This window comes from Bos indicus x Bos taurus, chromosome 7 (assembly GCF_003369695.1).
Source record: "Bos indicus x Bos taurus breed Angus x Brahman F1 hybrid chromosome 7, Bos_hybrid_MaternalHap_v2.0, whole genome shotgun sequence".
NCBI lineage: Eukaryota > Metazoa > Chordata > Mammalia > Artiodactyla > Bovidae > Bos > Bos indicus x Bos taurus.
Genome location: NC_040082.1, coordinates 17,099,296 through 17,121,260, shown reverse-complemented (window position 1 = coordinate 17,121,260; position 21,965 = coordinate 17,099,296). Strand labels below are relative to the sequence as shown.

The following is a 21,965-nucleotide window of genomic DNA, read 5'->3' as shown; positions in this document are numbered from 1 at the left end:
GTACAGTTAATAAAGTACTTTTTTCCCTAGTTTAATTTGATGTACCTTGAAATGTTCATGGACTATGCTCTATAGACACTTGTTGTCTATACCATTAACATAACAAAACTGTTATGTTAAAAGTTACATAATTTGTGTAAAGCAATGGTATCCTTTCTCCAGAAATGACTGTTTAAAAAGTCTTATTTTCATCGAGAAAATGATTACATATTCACAACTCCAAAACTTCTAAAAATTGAATGCATCTTTCCTAGACATGTAAAGCTGATGCCAACATAGGCATCACAGGTTTTTTTGGCAACACAGATTGGCACAAGGGTAACCAATTTCTGCACTAATCACTTCCGAGGATAACAATCTTAATGGAAGCATTATTTATAAATGTGAGATCTGTCAGCTGAAAAGGCTGTTTGCAATCTCTCATTCAAATTAATAGCACCATCATGTTTAGAAAAGGATTTAAAATATAGATCTGGCTCATATTTTGTTTAAAATTGACTAAGAATTTTGAAAGTGTAAAACCATTTGGGCTTCCCTGGTGGCTCAGCTGGTAAAGAATCCACCTGCAAGGTAGGAAATGTGGGTTCGATCCCTGGGTTGGGACAATCCCCTGGAGAAGGGAATGGCTACCCACTCCAGTATCCTGGCCTGGAGAACTCCATGGACTGTATAGTCCATGGGGTCGCAAAGAGTTGGATACGACTGAGCAACTTTCATTTTCATGTTCAAAACCACTCTGGAATCTAGGAGGAAAATGAGACTCTACACAGTTAATCGGGCTTCCCTGGTGGCTCAGCTGGTAAAGAATCTGCCTGCAATGCGGGAGACCTGGGTTTGATCCCTGGGTTGGGAAGATCCCCTGGAGGAGGGGAAGGCTACCCGCTTCTGGAGAATTCCATGGACTGTATAGTTCATGGGGTCGCAAAGAGTTGGACAGGACTGAGCATCACTCTTCGTTGAGTCACTGCCCATATATTCATATTCACATAGTTTCCAATGTTCTATCATTACTGAATGAATGAAAGTCTTTACTGAATGCCTACTATGTATCAGCACTGTGGGGGTTTGGAGCTTACGAGAGTTAATGCTTATTTAAAATTTTCAGTGTGCTAAGCATTGTTCTAAAGAAGTTACGTATATTCATTTAGAATTTGTAGCAACTTTAACTTAAAAAATCTTTATTTTATATTGGAGTATAGTTGATTAATGATGTTGTGTTAGTTTCAAGTGTACAGCAAGGTCATCCAGTTATACATATACATGTATCTTCTTTTTCTAATTATTTTCATATTTAGATTATTACAGAGTACTGAGCAGAGTTCCCTGTGCTGTACAGTAAGTCCTTGTTGGTTGCCTGTTGCAGGCATAGCAGTGTATACATGTCAGTCCCAAACTCCTAATCTATCCCTCCTCCCCCCAGCACCCATCCTCCCTGGTAGAGGCAAGTTCATACTCTTAAGTCTGTGAGTCTGTTTGTAAATAAGTTAATTTGTATCATTTTTGTTTTCGGCTCAGAATATAAGTGATAGCATATGATATTTGTCTTTCTCTGATTTACTTCACTTACTATGATAATCTCTAGATCTATCCATGTCGCTGTAAATGGCATTATTTCATTCGTTTTTATGATTGAGTAATATCCCATTGTACATATGTACCACATCTTCTTTTCCCTTCCCTCTGTTGATGGACATTTAAGTTGCTTCTCTGTTTCGACTATTCTCAGTAGTGCTTCAGTGAACATTGGAGTGCATGTATCTTTTCAAATTATCGTTTTCTCCAGATATATGCTCAGGCACGGGAATGTCGGATCATATGGTAGTTCTGTTTTTAGTTTTATAAGGAACCTCCATACAGTCTCCATAGTGGTTGTACCAATTTACATTCCCAGCAACAGTGTGGGAGGATTTCCTTTTCTCCGGACCCACTGATCATTTATTGTTTGTAGACCTTTTGATGATGGCTTTCGAGCAGTGTGACATTGCACCTCACTGTACATTTGATTGAGCATCTTTTCATGTGTCTCTTGGAAGTGTATATGTCTTCCTTGAAGAAACGTCTATTTGGATCTTTTGCCTATTTCTGGACTAGGTTGTGATTGCTGTTGTTGTTGTTTTTTTTTTTTTTTTATTGAGCTGCATGAGCTGTTTGTATATTTGGACATTAATCCCTTCTTGGTCACTTCATTTGCAAATATTTTCTTCCATTCTGCGGGTGATCTTTTTGTTTCTGGTTTCCTTTGCCATTCAAAAACTTTTAAGTTTGATTAGGTCCCACTTGTTTATATGTTTTTTAAATTTTTATTACTCTAGGAGGAGGATCGAAGAAGATATAGCTGCAATTTACGTCAAAGAGTGTTCTACATGTCTTTTCCTCTAGAGTTTTTTTAGTACCAGTCTCACATTTAGGTCTTTAATCCATTTTTAATTTATTTTTATGTACAGTGTTAGAGAATGTTCTAATTTTGTTCTTTTACATGTAGCTTTCCAGTTTTCCCAACGTCACTTCTTGAAGAAATTGTCTTTTCTTCACTGTATATTCTCGCATCCTTTGTTATAGTCTAATTAGTCTGAGGTCTCTTAGACTGTCCTCATTTCTTTTCATTCTGTTTCTTTGTTCTGTCCTATGGAAGTGATTTCTACCATTTTGTCTTCCAGCTCAATTATTCATTTTTCTACCTTAGTTATTCTGCTATTGATTCCTTTTCATGTATTTTTCATTTTAGCTATTGTATTGTTCATCTCTGTATTGTATTGTTCTTCACTTTTCCTAGGTCTTCGTTAAACATTTCTGGTATCTGGTTGATCGGTACCTCTATTTTTTTTTTTTTTTTTTTTTTTTGAGATCTTATATCATCTTTAGTATCATTACTCTGAATTCTTTTCCAGGTAGATTGCCTAATTCCACTTCCTTGGTGGGAAAAATGGAAGCCTACAGAAGTGCCCAGGCCAGTGAGTAGTCCCCAGAACTACTTCTACCAGTGTATTCGTCTCCACAATGAGCCACGGCCAGCCACCCACCTCACCCCTGACCATCACAGGACACCCTCCAATACTAGGTCTGGCCCAGTCTCTTATGACGTCACTGCTTTTTTCCTGGGTCCTGGTGTGCATGAGACCTTGTGTGTGCCTTCCAAGAGTAGAGTTTCTAATTCTTCCAGCACTGTGGAATTCCTGTGATCAAAACTTGCTGGCCTTCAAAGCCAGATTCTCTGGAGGCTCTTCCTCCCATTGCCAGACCCCTAGGTCCATCTAGTCAAAGCTGTGGTTCTTCTAGTAGTCATGTATGGATGTGACAGCTGAACAATAAAAAAGGCCGAGAGCTGAAGAACTGATGCCTTCAAATTGCGGTCCTGGAGTAGACTCCTGAGAGTCCCTTGGACTGCAAGGAGATCAAACTAGTCAATCCTAAAGGAAATCAACCTTGAATATTCATTGCAAGTTTGATGCTGAAGCTCCAATACTTTGGCCACCTAACGCGAAGAGCCAACTCATTGGAAAAGATCCTGATGCTGGGAAAAATTGAAGGCCGGAGGAGACGGGGGATGACAGAGGGCGAGTTGACTGGATGGCATCACCGACTCAATGGACATGAGTTTGAGCAAACTCTGGGAGGCGTGAAGGACAGGGAAGACTGGCATGCTGCAGTCCATGGGGCCGCAGAGTCGGACACAACTGAGCAACTGAAGAACAACTACAATGGGCTGGGGAGACTGACGTGGGGCTCAGAACTTTCACGCCCGGGGGAGAAATTCTGCAATATAATTATTTTCCAGTTTGTGGGTTGCCCACCTGGTGAATATGGGGATTTTATAGCAGTTGCACCCCTCCTACTATCTCACTGTGGCTTTGTCTTTGTCTCTGGATGTAGAGTATCTTTTTTTTTGGTAGGTTCCAGAGGTTTTTTTTTTATCGGTGGTTGTTCAGCAGTTAGTTGTGATTTTGGTGTTTTTTAAGAAGAAGTGAGTTCATGTCCTTCTACTCCATTTTGTCTCCGTCTTGCAACTTTAATTATTGCCAAACACCAGGAGTTAGCCAGGGTCACACAGCTGGTCAGTGGTAGAGCCAGGATTCTAATCCAGGCACTTGGCTCTAGACTTACTGCTGTTCTTCACCACGGTGCCTCTCCTGCCTCTATGTCTCTGTGCCTCCTATAACAGTAAGTGAAATGTGAGCCGCTCACAGTTTAACAAAGTTAATATCCACTCTGTGTATGTTAACAAATTAATTAATGGGGAAAAAAAATACCAGCCTCTCTGTACCCGTTTATGGCAGGCCAGAATTGGAAGAACTGATACGTTTCAGACCGACTTGAGATGAGGTACCTCAGCTTTTACAGTGGAGGCAGGTTAGGCGCTTCTCAAGAGAACTCCCAGTGCTTCAGCTCTTTGGGAATGAGGAGACCACTTCCTTTCTTCCCTTCTTCACTCCTGGGGAACAAATTAGAAGTACTACTTCCTCTTAACTTCATGCTGATCTCAAGGAGGTTGATAGGCATGATAAACACGACCCTTGTCTTCAAAGAACATATTTTCGAATAGATGTCAAAGCTATATCAGGAAAAAAATGTCATCTGATGACCCTTCAGTAAGCTGTGGTGCCCTCTTCAATAGCTGCACAAAATGTGGAGCATATCCTGTGTCCAGACTTGGCCACTCTTCCCATGATTCTTGCTAGTTCAGCTTGGAATATTTAACATGAAATCACCACTGAAATGCGGGGCCCTCATAGGTGAATTTTAAGTTTCAGTACTTCTTCATTTTCACTTTTGAGAATAGCTGTGTATACATTAAATAATTCATATATTAAATAATTCTGTGTATACAAAAATAATTCAAAACAAGGCCAACACTTCAGTGTGAGCTCAAGCTTTGGTAAAATACATAAAAGTAATGCTGAGTCCAGAAGAAATTGAAACTCTAAGCACATTTTGTTGCATTTGTTCCTTGTTTTTAATCTAATAAATGTTTCCCAGAATGGAGTTTGCAAATCAAAGTAAATATATATATTTATATATATTTAAAATACTTATTTATTCTCTTTTGGGTTCCATGTCAATTGTGTACATTTCATAAATATAAACATAAGACATATTTGCTAAGGAATTACGTTTGTTGATGTGGCAGCCTCATGACTTAAAGTATAAAAAATTCATACCTTGTCAATTATGAATTGCATTTTCCCCATTTGTATAGAATATGGAATTTGTTTGAGTGCTAGCTAAAAATATACGTGATACTATTTCAGATGTGAGTGTTGCTTAAAAAAAAATCAACCTCACCCTGCCTTAAGAGGGGAAACAACATGTGAAAATTATAATCCTTTTAAATAAATTTTTAAAAATCCACCCTTTGCTCATTTACTCAGCTTTCTTCTCACTGCATCCTATTACCAACCTTATCAGTCCATTTCCTTTGATTTATATTTTAGTCCAATGCATGTCATAACAGGAAGGCAGTATAAATACCCTTTAATACTTATGGACTTTTTTTTTTTTCAAATTTAGACATCTTTCGTGCTAAGCAGAATTAATGCACTGACTTACTCCCATGGCTATCACCCTGGATGCCGTTTTTCTATTTCATTACCACTTTGTGGATGAACACATCATTGGTGTGGTATTTATCTTGATCGGTAATGAAAAAAGTCTTGCCTCAAAAAGCTGTGCCATGTTTCCAGCCCTTGTTTATGAGGCGTCTTCCAGCAGCAATCTCACTGCAGAGTTCCAGGCGCTAAATGGTGGCCCAACTCACATCACTGGTATTTTCCCTGGGTAAAATCCTACGTATGCTGTCAACTTAATTAGAAACCGGCTCTTTGCTATATCTTCTCAATTACCTCACCCATTATCTCTCATACCCTAAAATTACACCATCCTCCAGAGAACAGGTTATTTCTCCAAACATCCTTGTTTCATTGCTTCCAGATAACTGTGACCCTTTTTCCCCTTCAATTGCTTATAGTCCTTTTAACATCTGTCATCGCAGCTTAAGGTTTGATTATGTGTAATAGCGCTTTATTTTTGCAGTGGGGGCGTCACAGTTATTGCCATATACAGAAAATTCTGACTGACATTTCCAGAGTTTTTTGGCACCAGAAAAAGTCAAGTAGTATATTCCCTCTTTCTATGACTGCCAGGTGAATATCTCAACACAATTACCTAATATCTTGAGAGAAGCCTTGACTGTTTTAATAGAGCCTTTTCCTTCATTTCACAGCCCCATAGCACTGCCCTTTATTTCTCTGCACTGAGTTTATCTCCGTAATTTAAATTCTAACTTCAAATGTATCAGTTGACTAATATTAAAGTTAGCTTCCAAAAGGAGTCCATTTATCGACCAACTTAAATTCTTTCCTTTTATACTTACGGTTGAATCTTTCTCATTTTTTACTGGAAATAGCTCGGAAGCATTAAAAAATAAAGTGAACAATTGACAGTGAGCTACTTAGTAAAATCACTCCAGTTTTCTCTGTCCTACCACCTAACCTATTTGACATAACCTATGAATTTGACCTTTGGTATCTCTGATTTTCTTAAAGAGATCTCTAGTCTTTCCCATTCTGTTGTTTTCCTCTATTTCTTTGCATTGATTGCTGAGGAAGGCTTTCTTATCTCTTCTTGCTATTCTTTGGAACTCTGCATTCAGATGTTTATATCTTTCCTTTTCTCCTTTGCTTTTCGCTTCTCTTCTTTTCACAGCTATTTGAAAGGCCTCCCCAGACAGCCATTTTGCTTTTTTGCATTTCTTTTCCATAGGGATGGTCTTGATCCTGTCTCCTGTACAATGTCACGAACCTCTGTCCATAGTTCATCAGGCACTCTATCTATCAGATCTAGGCCCTTAAATCTATTTCTCACTCCCACAGTATAATCATAAGGGATTTGATTTAGGTCGTACCTGAATGGTCTAGTGGTTTTCCCTACTTTCTTCAATTTAAGTCTGAATTTGGCAATAAGGAGTTCATGGTCTGAGCCACAGTCAGCTCCTGGTCTTGTTTTTGCTGACTGTATAGAGCTTCTCCATCTTTGGCTACAAAGAATATAATCAGTCGGATTTCAGTGTTGACCATCTGGTGATGCCCATGTATAGAGTCTTCTCTTGTGTTGTTGGAAGAGGGTGTTTGTTATGACCAGTGCATTTTCTTGGCAAAACTCTATTAGTCTTTGCCCTGCTTCATTCCGTATTCCAAGGCCAAATTTGCCTGTTACTCCAGGTGTTTCTTGACTTCCTACTTTTGCATTCCAGTCCCCTATAATGAAAAGGACATCTTTTTGGGGTGTTAGTTCTAAAAGGTCTTGTAGGTCTTCATAGAACCATTCAACTTCAGCTTCTTCAGCGTTACTGGTTGGGGCATAGACTTGGATTACCATGATATTGAATGGTTTGCCTTGGAAACGAACAGAGATCATTCCGTCATTTTTGAGATTGCATCCAAGTACTGCATTTCGGACTCTTTTGTTGACCATGATGGCTACTCCATTTCTTCTGAGGGATTCCTGCCCACAGTAGTAGATATAATGGTCATCTGAGATACCAAAGGAACACTTCATGCAAAGATGGGCTCGACAAAGGACAGAAATGGTATGGACCTAACAGAAGCAGAAGATATTAAGAAGAGATGGCAAGAATACACAGAAGAACTGTACAAAAAAGATCTTCACGACCCAGATAATCACAATGGTGTGATCACTGACCTAGAGCCAGACATCCTGGAATGTGAAGTCAAGGGGGCCTTAGAAAGCATCACTACGAACAAAGCTAGTGGAGGTGATGGAATTCCAGTTGAGCTATTCCAAATCCTGAAAGATGATGCTGTGAAAGTGCTGCACTCAATATGCCAGCAAATTTGGAAAACTTAGCAGTGTCCACAGGACTGGAAAAGGTCAGTTTTCATTCCAATCCCAAAGAAAGCCAATACCAAAGAATGCTCAAACTACCACACAATTGCACTCATCTCACACGCTAGTAAAGTAATGCTCAAAATTCTCCAAGCCAGGCTTCAGCAATGTGTGAACCATGAACTTCCTGATGTTCAAGCTGGTTTTAGAAAAGGCAGAGGAACCAGAGATCAAATTGCCAACATCCGCTGGATCATGGAAAAAGCAAGAGAGTGCCAGAAAAACATCTATTTCTGCTTTATTGCCTATCCCAAAGCCTTTGACTGTGTGGATCACAATAAACTGTGGAAAATTCTGAAAGAGATGGGAATACCAGACCACCTGATCTGCCTCTTGAGAAATTTGTATGCAGTTTAGGAAGCAACAGTTAGAATTGGACATGGAACAACAGACTGGTTCCAAATAGGAAAAGGAGTATATCAAGGCTGTATATTGTCACCCTGTTTATTTAACTTATATGCAGAGTACATCATGAGAAACGCTGGACTGGAAGAAACACAAGCTGGAATCAAGATTGCCGGGAGAAATATCAATCACCTCAGATATACATATGATACCACCCTTATGGCAGAAAGTGAAGAGGAACTAAAAAGCCTCTTGATGAAAGTGAAAGTGGAGAGTGAAAAAGTGGGCTTAAAGCTCAACATTCAGAAAACAAAGATCATGGCATCTGATCCCATCACTTCATGGGAAATAGATGGGGAAACAGTGGAAACAGTGTCAGACTTTATTTTTCTGGGCTCCAAAATCACTGCAGATGGTGACTGCAGCCATGAAATTAAAAGATGCTTACTCTTTGGAAGGAAAGTTATGGCCAACCTAGAAGCCATATTGAAAAGCAGAGACATTACTTTGCCAACAAAGGTTCACCTAGTGAAGGCTATGGTTTTTCCTATGGTCATGTATGGATGTGAGAGTTGGACTGTGAAGAAGGCTGAGCGCTGAAGAATTGATGCTTTGAACTGTGGTGTTGGAGAAGACTCTTGAGAGTCCCTTGGACTGCAAGGAGATCCAACCAGTCCATTCTGAAGGAGATCAGCCCTGGGATTTCTTTGGAAGGAATAATGCTAAAGCTGAAACTTCAGTACTTTGGCCACCTCATGCGAAGAGTTGACTCATTGGAAAAGACTCTGATGCTGGGAGGGATTGTGGGCAAGAGGAGAAGGGGATGACAGAGGATGAGATGGCTGGATGGCATCACTGACTCGATGGACATGAGTTTGAGTGAACTCCGGGAGTTGGTGATGGACAGGGAGGCCTGGTGTGCTGTGATTCATGGGGTCGCAAGGTGTCAGACACTACTGAGTGACTGATCTGATCTGATCTGATGAATTTGACCAAAATGCAGCAAGTCTAATTCAGTTATAGGCAGTTAACATTCAGAGGTTATTCTCATTGATGTCTAAATTTTCATGCTAAATTCCTGCTACTGTATTATAATTCTGATTGTAAATTGTCTTTATTGTTGAAATCCATCATATGCCCAGAAATATACATGGGAACCAATAATGTTTATTGACGTTTAACATGCCCAACTTCGTTGTAAATTCAGGTATTAAAAACAAGGTCTTTGCCAGCCCTTTCCTTTATAGGCAATACAGTATGCTCAAGAGGATCTTACCTAACAATTTGGAATTATCATTAAAAAATGTAAAAAGCCTGTTGGCCAATTCTTTAACATTAACTAGAAGATGAACTCTGCCCAAAGAATTCTTGGGAATATAGTTTATTAATGGCCCAGTGGAACAAACACTTGACCATCAAAAAGCACTCAGTGTGAAAAATTGCTTTTTCTTAACCTAACCCTGCGTTATACAACATAAACAGTTTCATTACTGCTGAGATATGCTGCATCTCTAATTTCATTTTCACAAAACTTCAACATACCTCTGTAGAATCCAGATTAGTTCTCTCAGTAAATAACTATGACATTACCATTATTAGTGTTCATCGGAACTCCCTATTTAGAAGCACAACAGGGAAATTACTGCACACAGTTTCCCACCCCTGGTGAACACATAAAAACTCAAACATACACGTACCTATAGATGATAAAACATTGGAAAATAAGAATAATCAAGAAAATGCTTTATCTTTAGCTGTGGTTCAGCTATTCAGTCAACTTTATCTAATGGCATATCATTCCATTATTTTGAAACCTAGGAAAATATTAGCAATTCAATGTTATGAGGAAAAATGTCAATCTAATTATGAAATGAAACTAAGCTATCAAGCAGTGGAATACTGTGAACATTAACCTTACATTCTGTATTACACGGAAGCAGAAAAGATTCCAGCGAAAGGCTCAGATTTTGTACTGTGAAATATTTCACTTTCACCTCTCCTAGATTCTATTTCTTTTTTTTTTTCCCCTTTCCTTAACTCAGATTTTCAGCTACTAGAATTTCATTCCCATTCACTTCAGTATTAAGCTAGCATAGCCTATGTGATCTAGAAATTGAATTGAAATATAACCAACCTTCTTTTTTTTTTTTTTTGTTTAAATAGAGAAGGGCCATTTCTAAAATCCTCTGGACTCTAAGCCTTGAAATTCTTGGTGCTATGTTGTGAAATCCATTAATGTTAGAGAGGGGAAGTGACAAAAGACAGCAGTGCAGGACCCTGAGTTCGTAGGTGGTAAGCCGTATGATGCTGTCAAATGGATGGGTATCATAGTTTGTTGTGCTGTGCTGTGCTTAGCTGCTCAGTCACGGGCAACTCTGTGACTCCATGGACTGTAGCCTGCCAGGCTCCTCTGTCCTTGGGGATTCTCCAGGCAAGAATACTGGAGTTGGTTGCCATGACCTCCTCTAGGGGATCTTCCTAACCCAGGGATCAAACCCAGGTCTCCTGCATTGTAGTCAGATTCTTTACTGTCTGAGCCATCAGGGAAGCCCATTATAGTGTGCTGCTGCTGCTGCTGCTGCTAAGTCGCTTCAGTCGTATCCAACTCTGTGCAACCCCATAGACGGCAGCCCACCAGGCTCCCCCGTCCCTGGGATTCTCCAGGCAAGAATACTGGAGTGAGTTGCCATTTCCTTCTCCAAGGCATGAAAGTGAAAAGTGAAAGTGAAGTCGCTCAGTTGTGTCTGACTCTTTGCGACCCCATGGACTGCAGCCTACCAGGCTCCTCCATCCATGGGATTTTCCAGGCAAGAGTACTAGAGTGGGCTGCAATTGGATGGTAATTAACTAGTCTAGACTCTTCAAAAACTCCTGAGTTTCTTAGTGAATGCTTCTTAGAAGCTATACAAACTTCATAGATCAGATTACTGAACAAAATATTGGCATATAGAAAAATATTTTTGGAGTACCTACTATGAGTTAGGCAATTTATTAGGAACAGGGGATAATGCAGTGAATACAATAATTGCCCCTTCTCATATGGAACTTAAATCTGTGGCAAGGAAATTTGGGGTAAGTAATCAAATTGAATGAATTAATGAATGGCAGTACTGCAAAAGTTCAGTTCTGCAAAAGTTCAGTACTGTAAAAGTTCAGGTCTTTTACGTTTCAATAATTTTTAGTATTTTTTATATGGATCCTGCATTTTTTTTTTTAGCATTATTCCTAGAAATTTTATGGTATATATGTCTATTATCTCTCTGCTATTATCCAGAGAGTTTTTGTTTGTTTTTATTGTGTCTTCCATTTCTTATTGATATATTGATACTTTACAATATTTGTCTTGTATTTCATATCCTTACTGATTTCTAAAAGGATTTTAAGTGTTTTTTTTAAAATATTCTCTGCAGTGAATAACCATTTTCCCCTTTGCCTCTTCAGAAGTTAGTCCATTACTTCTGATTTATGCCTTATTCCACTAGCCAGAAACTCTAGAAAAAAAGCATTAAATAGATTGGGAATCCTGTCAACTCTTGAGTTCTGGTTTTATAATTATTATATGATGTGAACTGTCTTCTTAGGTATCCATTTTTTATGAAAAGGAAGTTTCCTTTCTTCGATTTTTTCCTTAAGATTTTGTTTGTTGGGAATGTTTCTTCTTTCCAACTTTTAAATTATGAATTCCTTTTCAGTTGGCTAGTATATGACTTTGTTTTTCAAAAAGGCCATTTTGTGTTATAACTTTAAAACTCTTGAATGAGACTTCCACTGCCACCACACATAAATAACATCTAGGAGGGCATACAATTCTTAGGTTACAAGTTTTCTCCTTAAAATGCTGTAGACAGGTGGGAACGCAAAATTGTACAGCCACTTTGGGGAGTGGTTTTGGCATTTTTATTAAAAAAGTTAAATATACATCTACCATATAACTCTGCTATCCCATTCTCTGGTGTCTTCCTAACAGAAAAAGAAATTTACATTCACATAAAACCCTATAAACAAATGTTTATGGCAGCTTTATTTACAATAGCCCCAAACTGTAAATAAGCCAGATGTCCTTAAACTATTTCATACAATAAAATACAACTCAGCCATAAGAAGGTTCGTGCAATAACTTGGGTGAATTTCCAATGCATTTTCCTAAGTGAAGGAAGAGAGAATGAAGTGGCTGCATGTCGTGTGATTCCATTTTACGTGACAGACATTCCTGAAAGAGCAAAACTACAGAGAAGAAAACAGATCAGTGATTTCCAGGGGTTAGGAACAGGAGGAGAGATTATCCATAGAGGGGTAACTCTTGTTTTAGGGGTTTATGAAACTGTTCTGCATAAACTCCAGTGGTAGGCACATAGCTATGAGTTTGTCAAAACACATAGAATTATACAGTACAAAGAATGGATTTTATTCTATGATAACAACAACAATAAAATCAATTAGGATGTGGGGGAAATATGAAATGCAGACTGTGACATGGGAATCAAATGATTTTATAAATGAATCTTATAACTGCACTGAAGGGGGGTGGACGAGAAAGGAGCCAAGCTAAGGAACTCTGGAAAGCACCGTTTTAAGTGAATGTTTAAAGACAACAGAGCTATTCACAATGTTCTGTAACTGGTCATTTGTTTCTAACAAAGATATGGATTAGGAGATCTAAAAGTACTTTTAGATCAAAAAAAATTTTTTAAGACTTTTTAGAAGTATTTTGAGATGCTTTTAAAGATATTTTTACTTATGTTTATATACTAGGGTTGAGTTATAAAATAAATAAATTATAGAAAATGGGAGTCATGTTTCTTACCATCAGTGAAAGAAGTTACAAATAAGGGATAAAAGCTAGAATAAGCTCTGTTGTATTGGATTAAAACTGGAGATAGCAATATGAACTTTTTTTAATATACATATGATACAGAAATAAATTTTGATGTGTTTATATGCATGAGTTAGTATCTAAACATGTGTTTCCTAGCTCTATCCAGAAGGTACCCCGGTAGCAATGTACAGCTAGCACCTAAATCTTGGTTTATAAATTCTACTCTCCAACACAAAAGACAGGACTCCTTAGTGAGACAGCTAATTTTAGAGCTAAGGCAGAGCAAAACCAATACAAGACTGGAGCATCAAAAAGTAAGGAGGTTAATACATGCCTTTAACTTTAAGAAGTTCCTTTCTATGAGGAAGCCTCCAAAAAAAGGCTTCCTGAGCAGAAGTGGGACTTCAGTTGGGCCCTTTGGAAGAAGAAATTTTTCCAAATAATTTACATAGGGTAGTCCATAGTTGGGTTAGTTTTTGTGTCAGGAAGTCTTTCCCACTGGTTAGGAAAAGGATATTTTTCAGGGACCAGACCAGATTCTGTCAAAGTAAATTATGTATTTAATAGTTTTTCCCTAACCAGATTATAACCTGCATGATACCAGACAATTGATTTTTCTTCTTTCCTGCTGTTGACTCTCGCAAAATGTGTAACATGTACTATCTGCATATTAAATATTCATTGCAAAAACAAAAGAAGTAGTAAGTAAAGAGGTTAAGAAAATAGATGGGACTATATAAAAAGAGCTTAGAAACCAGCCTAGAAAAGTTGTCAATTGCCAAAGCTGGAACAGTTTGAGCAACAAAATAAATAATGATTGCATTAGATTAGAACCAAACAATAAAATAAATATCCATGATCCATACTAATATAAATAAGTGAATAAATAGGGGGATAAGGGAAAACTCTTCCTCAAGCAAAATTCTAAATAATATCTACAAATGAATGAAAGAAATAGAAATCACCATTAGAACACCATAGCAATATTGCACACAGTGGCTATTAAAATTAGTGGGTAAAAGTTTATGCAAAAATTGTATATCTGCATAAGGTCAAAGTATCTCCCTCAAATATTTAGTAATTACAAAGGAAAAACAGTAACAACGATAGAGAATCCTAACACCAGCTGAATCCAGTGACCAAGAGTAACTTCACCAGTAAGACAAATTGATTTTATTCAGTCCCTGATATGAGACACTGAGAAGGGCCCATTGCTTCTGTGGTTTCCTTCCCAATAATGCACAACTTTAACGAGAAAGCGTCGGACAAACCCGACCTGAGGCACAGTCAACAAAACTGACCAGTACCCTTCAAAAGTGTCAAGGTCATAAAAGACAAAGACTCAGGAACTGACACAGATTGAAGGAGTCTAAGGAACCATGACAAGACTCTTGAGAGTCCCATGGACTGCAAGGAGATCCAATCAGTACATTCTGAAGGAGATTGGCCCTGGGATTTCTTTGGAAGGAATGATGCTAAAGCTGAAACTCCAGTACTTTGGCCACCTCATGTGAAGAGTTGACTCATTGGAAAAGACTCTGATGCTGGGAGGGACTGGGGGCAAGAGGAAAAGGGGATGACAGAGGATGAGATGGCTGGATGGCATCACCGACTCGATGGACGTGAGTCTGAGTGAATTCCGGGAGTTAGTGATGGACAGGGAGGCCTGGAGTGCTGCGATTCATGGGGTCGCAGAGAGTCGGACATGACTGAGCGACTGAACTGAACTGAACTGAAGGAACCATGACAACTAAATGCAGTGTCGGATCCTGGAACAACAAAATGACAGTAGTGGAAAAATGTTCTATGCTTCAGTTAAGAGTAGTATGCCAGGGTTGATTTCTTCATTTTGATAAGTGTTTTTTGGTTACATAAGATGTTAAACAGGGCTTCTCTGGTGGCTTCATGGTAAAGAATCTGCCTGCCAATGCAGGAGACGTGGGTTCAATCTCTGGGTTGGAAAGATCCCCTGGAGGAGGAAATAGCAACCCACTGTGGTATTCTTGCCTGGAGAATCCCATGGATGGAGGAGCCTGGTGAAGTACAGCCCAGGGGGATGCAAAAGAATCAGACACAACTTAATGACTAAGCAACAACGACAAGATGTTAAACGTGAGGGGAATCTGGGTGGAGGGTAAATGAGAAATCTGTGTACTATTTTTGTCACTTTTCTGTAAGTAAAAAATAGCACTAAAAAAAAATGCTGTAGACGTGCCATCATCTCATAGCACTTAATGTTTTAGGGAAGTTTAAGGCCAACCGAAGTTTGTCCCTTTGCTAACCTGCTTTATTTTTTTCCTTCCTGGATGCTCTGACTCTGTTTTCCTCTTTCTTAAAATTAACTACATCTAAAAAGTAATTTGATTTTCTGTAGTGCCAATTTAAATCCTTTTTCTTTTTTCCACATTGTATCCACTTCCACTGTTGCTTTGGCAGCTTGTTATTGCATCTTGGGCTTCCCTAGTGGCTCAGATGGTAAAGCGTCTGTCTGCAATGCAGAAGGCCCGGGTTTGATCCCTAGGTTGGGAAGATCCCCTGGAGAAGGAAATGGCAGCCCACTCCAGTATTCTTGCCTGGAAAATCCCATGGACTGCGGAGCCTGGTAGGTTACCGTCCACGGGGTCACAAAGAGTCGGACACGACTGAGAGACTTCACTTTCACTTTTACTTATTGCTTCTTATGTTTCTCTTTCTTGCATTACAGATTGTAATCCATGGGTTTCTACAGTTTGTTCAGAGGCTATGCCTTATATCCTATGGAGGATACTACAGTGTTCTAATCATTTTGCCCGTAAGATTGTTTCTGTGTGTATGTATGTGTGTGTTTTCAGAGTGATTTGCACATTCCCTTAAGCCAGAGCATATTTTCACAAGCACCATTTGGGTTCTTTGGATTACTCCTCTTTAAAGTAGGAGAACTCTGTTTAGACCACTTCCATCATACTGTGATTCATGTAAAACCATTGATAACAGGATTACTGATTGATTTTTGGAGTCATGAGTCTTTATCAGCTTTAGTGTTTTTATAGTTATTTTATTGGGTTTTGGAAGAGGTCTTACTAGGGGTTGTTAGGTAGCATTGATTTTAAATGAGAAGCTACCTATCCAAAATGTCTGCGTTTCTGAATTACTAATTTTAGCAGTTATTGCCCAAGATATTTCTGGTAAAGAATAATGTTTGTAGTGTGACAGTTATATCTGGAACTCCTGTACACCAGAATAATAACAATAAAAAAAGAATGTGAAGCAATAGTTTATATTTCACAGGATAATTAAAGCAAGAGATTTGATATTCCTTCACAGAAAGAATGATGAAGGTAGATAGTGGCCTGGAAACCAGTGAAGCTGATTGCAAAATGAATATTTAAAAGCCCCTCTGATTTAATGTGCTCTTGTTTCCATTCCCTTTATTCTTTATAAAGACAAAGAATCCTCTGTAAATATTGCTTTAAGGATTATCAGGCTTCAACTTTCAATTTTGTCCAAAGGCCGTAATTTAAACCATAATATTGGCTTTACAAATGTAAACAGTGATTGAACCTCTTTCCTTTAGCTAATAGAAATGCCAATGAAATTAGAGTCAATTAAATAATTGCTTTATTAACCTAATGTATTACTGCTGTAAGTCATGCTGTGGCTCATCCAGCCAGGAGGGGAACTGGAAGAGAAAAAAAAAAAAACTACATCAACATAAAGAGAAGGGAAACTAGCACATTGTAAAAACTTGATCCAAAGAAAAGAATAAAACATCTACTGAAATTTTGACATATCAATTTCATTCTTTAGGTTTAACCATGACCGAAGCTGGAAAAAATCCTAAGAGATTTTACAAGTTAAAGATCTTTCCGAGTATGTTGGCTGTCTCCTCTTCTGCCAGGTCTTATCTGTCCACCTCTGTCTCCAGATTCCTTCTTTCCTTCTCTCAAGTGAGTTATCTCACTTTTTCCTTTAGGGTAATACAGAGGTATGTGATTACTGACTTCTAGTGTTAGATACCTTGAGAGGATTTGCAATTGTTTTTTAAACTTCTCTGTTCCCTAGCATGTGGTCCCCTGCTTTTCTGAGGACTGAATTTATTATGTCAATAATTTCAGAACCTAGTGAGGTACCTGGTAATACCACTGAGCAAATACTTGTGGAATGGGTAGGCTTCCCTGGTAGCTCAGCTGGTAAAGAATAGGTAGGTAGCACTGTCGAATCTCTAGGAAGGTGCCAAGCTGGTTTCAGGAGTTAAAGCCCTTCTTGTAACTCACCTTTCTCTGGCTCTGTACCAACTGTTCTTGTATCCCTGAGCACAGAACAGTAAGAGGAGAATTTTGTGGGGTTTTTTTCTGACCCAGGTTCAGACTACACCCAAAGTATGGTCAGAGTTGGCTACTTAGGAAAGGTGTTATGGATGTTAATGATGGAAGGAAGCAGGGGGGACGAGAAGGATTATCATGTATTTGGTGCTCTGTTATCCCTTCCATATATATTATCTAATTTAACCCCCAAACAACTATTCAGAGTAAATATTATTATCCTTATTTTTACAATTAAGGAAACTAGGAATTTTTAAATATAATTTCTACCAGGTCACATGGCTTATCCAGTAGCCAAACTAGAATTAAAAGTTCTGTTGGCTCATTCAGAACTCAGTGCTTTGCTGAGAATATGGGAATTAAAGAAGTTTTAGTTCTATAACAATGCAGTAACCCATTCTGATAGTATCCTAAACTTGATGCAGTTTTGTTTTTCAACTTTAAACAATAGGATTCTCCTAGTCCATAGGTTGTCTTTTACTATTTTTTTTTTAACAGAAGAAGAAGAAGTAAAATTGTCACTGTTAGCAGATGATGTGATACTATATATCTAAAATTCTAAAGAAACCACTAGAAAACTACTAGAGCTCATCAATGAATTCAGCAAAGTTGCAGAATACAAAGTATACAGAAATCTATTGTGTTTTTATACACCAATAGCTAAAGATCAGAAAGAGAAATTAAGGAAACACTTCTATTTACCATCACATCAAAAAGAATAAAATATCTTGGAATAAACCTATCTAAGGAGGCAAAAGACCAGTACCCCAAAAACTATCAGAAAACAATTTAAGAAACTGAAGATGATACAAAGATACTCTGTGTTCTTGGACTGGAAAAATCAATATTGTCAAAATGACTATACTACACAAGGCAATCTAATGATTCAGTACAATTCTTATCAAACTACCAATGCCATTTTTCACAGAACAGAGCAAAAATTTTTCAAATTTGTATTGAAACACAAAAGACCTCAAATAGCCAAAGCAGTTTTGAGAAAGAAAAGTGGCGCTGGAAGAATCAGGCTTTCTGACTTACGACTATACTACAAAGCTACAGTAATCAAAACAGCGTGGAATTGGCACAAAAACAGACTTACAGATTAGTGGGAGGAGCCTTGTGGGCTCCAGTCCTTAGTGTTGCAAAGAGTCAGACATGACTGAGTGACTACTGCTTTCACTTTCAACAGGACAGAAAGCCTGGAAATAAACTCACACACCTATGGTCAATTAACCTATGACAAAGGAGGCAAGAATAAACAACGGAGAAGAGACAGTCTCTTCAATAAGCTAGAAAAGTGGACAGCTACTTGTACGAGAGTAAAATTAGAACATTCTCGAACATCATACACAAAAATAAATTCAAAATGGATTAAAGCCCTAAACGTAAGACTGGATACTATAAAACTCCTAGTGGAAAACACAGACAAATCATTCTTTGACATAAATGGCAACTATATATTTTTGGATTTGCCTCCTAGAGTAATAAAAATACACAAATGAGGCCTAATTAAACTTGAAATCCTTAGGTACAGCAAAGAAAACTGTTAACAGAAAGACCACCCACAAAATGGGAGAAAATATTTGCAAATGTAGTGACCAGCAAGATTATTCTCCAAAATATTCAAACAGCTCATGAAATTCAAGGCCAAAAAAAAAACAAAAAACAACGGGCATATCTAAACAGACATTTCTCCAAAGAAGATATATAGATGCCCAAGGGGCACATGAAAAAATGCTCAAAGTCATTAATTATTAGAGAAATGCAAATCAAAACTACAATGAAGTATCACCTAACACTGATGGCCTGTCAGAATGGCCATCATGGAAAAAATCTACAAATAATAAGTGCTAGGGAGGGTGTGGAGAAAAAGGAACTTCCTACAGACGTGGCAGGAAAGTAAATTGATACAATCACTACAAAGAACTGTATGAACATTCCTTAGAAAACTAAAAATAGAATTATTATATGATCTTGGGATCCCACTCCTGTGCATGGATCCAGAAAAGACAAAAACTTTAATTTGAAAAGATACATGCACCCCAGTGTTCAAAGCAGTACTATTTATAATAGCTAAGATATGGAAGCAACCTAGATGCCCATTGACAGATGAATGGATAAACATGTGGTACTTATAGACAATGGAATATTACTCAGCCATAAAAAATAATGAGATATGACATTCATAGCAACACAGATATGGACCTAAAGATTATCATACTAAGTGAAGGAAGTCAGAAAGAGAAAGACAAATATCATATGATATAACTTGTATGTGTAATCTAAAAAAAGAAGAACTTATTTACAAAACAGAAACAGGCTCACAGACTTGGAAAGCAAACTTATGATTGCCAAATGGGAAAGTGGGGGTGGGGGAATGGATAGATTAGGAGCTTGGGATTAACATATACATACCACTATATAACATACATAATCAACAAGTACCACTATATAGCACAGGGAACTTGATACCATATTTTCTTACAACCTATATAGGAAAAGAATCTGCTTGGGGCTGGTGCACTGGGACGACCCAGAGGGATGGTACAGGGAGGGAGGAGGGAGGAGGGTTCAGGATGGGAACACGTGTATACCTGTAGTGGATTCATGTTGATATATGGCAAAACCAATACAATATTGTAAAGTTAAAAAATAAAATAAAATTAAAAAAAAAGAATGAATATATGTATATGTATAACTGAATCACTTTGCTATATGCCCTTGTCTTTTTCTTACTGGGTTGTTAAGAGTTCTTTATATATTGTAGATTCAAGCTCTTTGTCAGAAATATTCTGTGAAAATTTCCTTCCAACCTTGGCACAGATTTCTGTTTCCTTAACTCTGTCTTATGGAAGAACAAAATTTTTAACCTTGATGAAAATCCATTTTAAACCTTATTTCTTTTTTTATAGTTAGTGCTTTTCATGTTTTATTTAACAATGTCTTGCCTAAGCTGGTATCACAAATGTTTTATCTCCTGTTTTTTTTAAAGTTCTAATGGTTAGGTTCTTATATTTGAGCCTAATACTAATTTTGAATTAAGCTTTTTGGAAGTTATCAGGTAAAGATCAAGACTAGTATATTTTCCCATAAACAGATATCTAGATATTCTAGTACTATTTGTTGAAAAGGCAATGCTTTTTCTCTACTGAATTAGCTTGGTATCTTTCTCAAAAATAAATTGTTCAGGTAATTATGGATTAATTTCTCGTTATGCTATTTTTCATGCTATTTTAAATAGAGATTTAAAATTTTTCATTGTCAAATGTTTGTTGGTAGTTTATAAAAATGACAGTTTTTATTTTGACCTTGTATCCTGAAATTTTTCTAAACTTATTTATTGCTATGCTAAGTCACTTCAGTCGTGTCCGACTCTGTGCGACCCCATAGACGGCAGCCCACCAGGCTTTCCCGTCCCTGGGACTCCCCAGGCAAGAACACTGGAGTGGGTTGCCATTTCCTTCTCCAATGCATCAAAGTGAAAAGTAAAAGTGAAGTCGTGTCCAACCCTCAGCGACCCCATGGACTGCAGCCTACCAGGCTCCTCCATCCATGGGATTTTCCCGGCAAGAGTACTAGAGTGGGGTGCCATTGCCTTCTCCGAAACTTATTTATTAGATTGATTGATTTAATTGAAGTATAGTTGGATTTACAATGTTGTATTAGTTTCAGGTGTACAGCACAGTGATTCAGCTATATATATATATATATGTGTGTGTGTGTGTATATATATATTCTTTTTCAGGTTGTTTTCCACTATAAGACTTAATAGCTATTTTGTGACTCTCTTAGGGTTTTTTTTTTTACCTACTTATATATCATGTCATTACAATTAAGGATATTTTTACTTTTACCTTTTCCATTTGCATGACTTTTATTTCCTTTGCTTGTCTATTGTGCTGGCTAGAATCTTCAGTAAATGTTGAATAAAAGACATCATGCCAGCTGTAGCCTTTTCAGAGGAGCTATCAATCAAGTTGAGTAAGTTAACTTTTGTTCCTCGTTTGCTCAGAGTTTTTTATTTTTTAATCATTAAATGGTTTTGTCAAATGTTTTCCTGCATCTATAGCAATGACTGTATGGTGTTTCTCCAATATTCTTTTGATATGTAAAGTGCATTGATTTTTAAGCACATGTAAATGATACAACCTAAAAATAGAACATATGAAGGCTAGAACATAATAATGTCATTAAAATGGAAAATAAAAACATGTGCCCTTATATTACTTATTAAATATATAATCAGCCAAAAAATATTAAATGCAAGTTATCTGATTTACTATAGGTAGAACTGGGACCAACTCAAAGGGGAGAAAGTATCTAATGTTTTCTTTTCCAATTTAAAATGTTTTATGTTTATTGAAAGTCCTCATTTCTGGTTGTTTTGACAGTGCATTATAAGGTTGAAATTTTCATATTTCATTTCATTTAAAGAGAAATTTCAAGCCATTTTGCCTAAAATCACATTTTTTCTATAGGAAAAAACTTGTCTTCAGGTAACTTATTTGTACCTAATTATGTAGGAAAGTGAATCCTCAGCTAAAAGTTTTAGCAGTGATTCAGTCTCCTTTATAGTAAAAATAAAAATATTTCTGTGATTAAAT

The 21,965-nt window shown here is 37.5% G+C and overlaps 1 protein-coding gene across 3 annotated transcripts in view; it reads right to left on the bottom strand.

Annotated features, from left to right (window-relative positions):
• KIAA0825 (KIAA0825 ortholog) overlaps positions 1-21,965 on the bottom strand; it is a 428,728-nt gene that overhangs the window by 10,812 nt on the left and 395,951 nt on the right. The window contains exon 21 of one of the 3 annotated variants that reach the window (XM_027545602.1): positions 16,640-16,718. The exons of the other annotated variants lie outside the window; for them this stretch is intronic. Coding sequence (XP_027401403.1) covers positions 16,661-16,718 — 58 coding nt within the window. The 3' untranslated portion in view covers positions 16,640-16,660. Of the gene's footprint in view, positions 1-16,639; positions 16,719-21,965 lie in introns of those variants that run through there. 3 annotated transcript variants of the gene reach the window in all.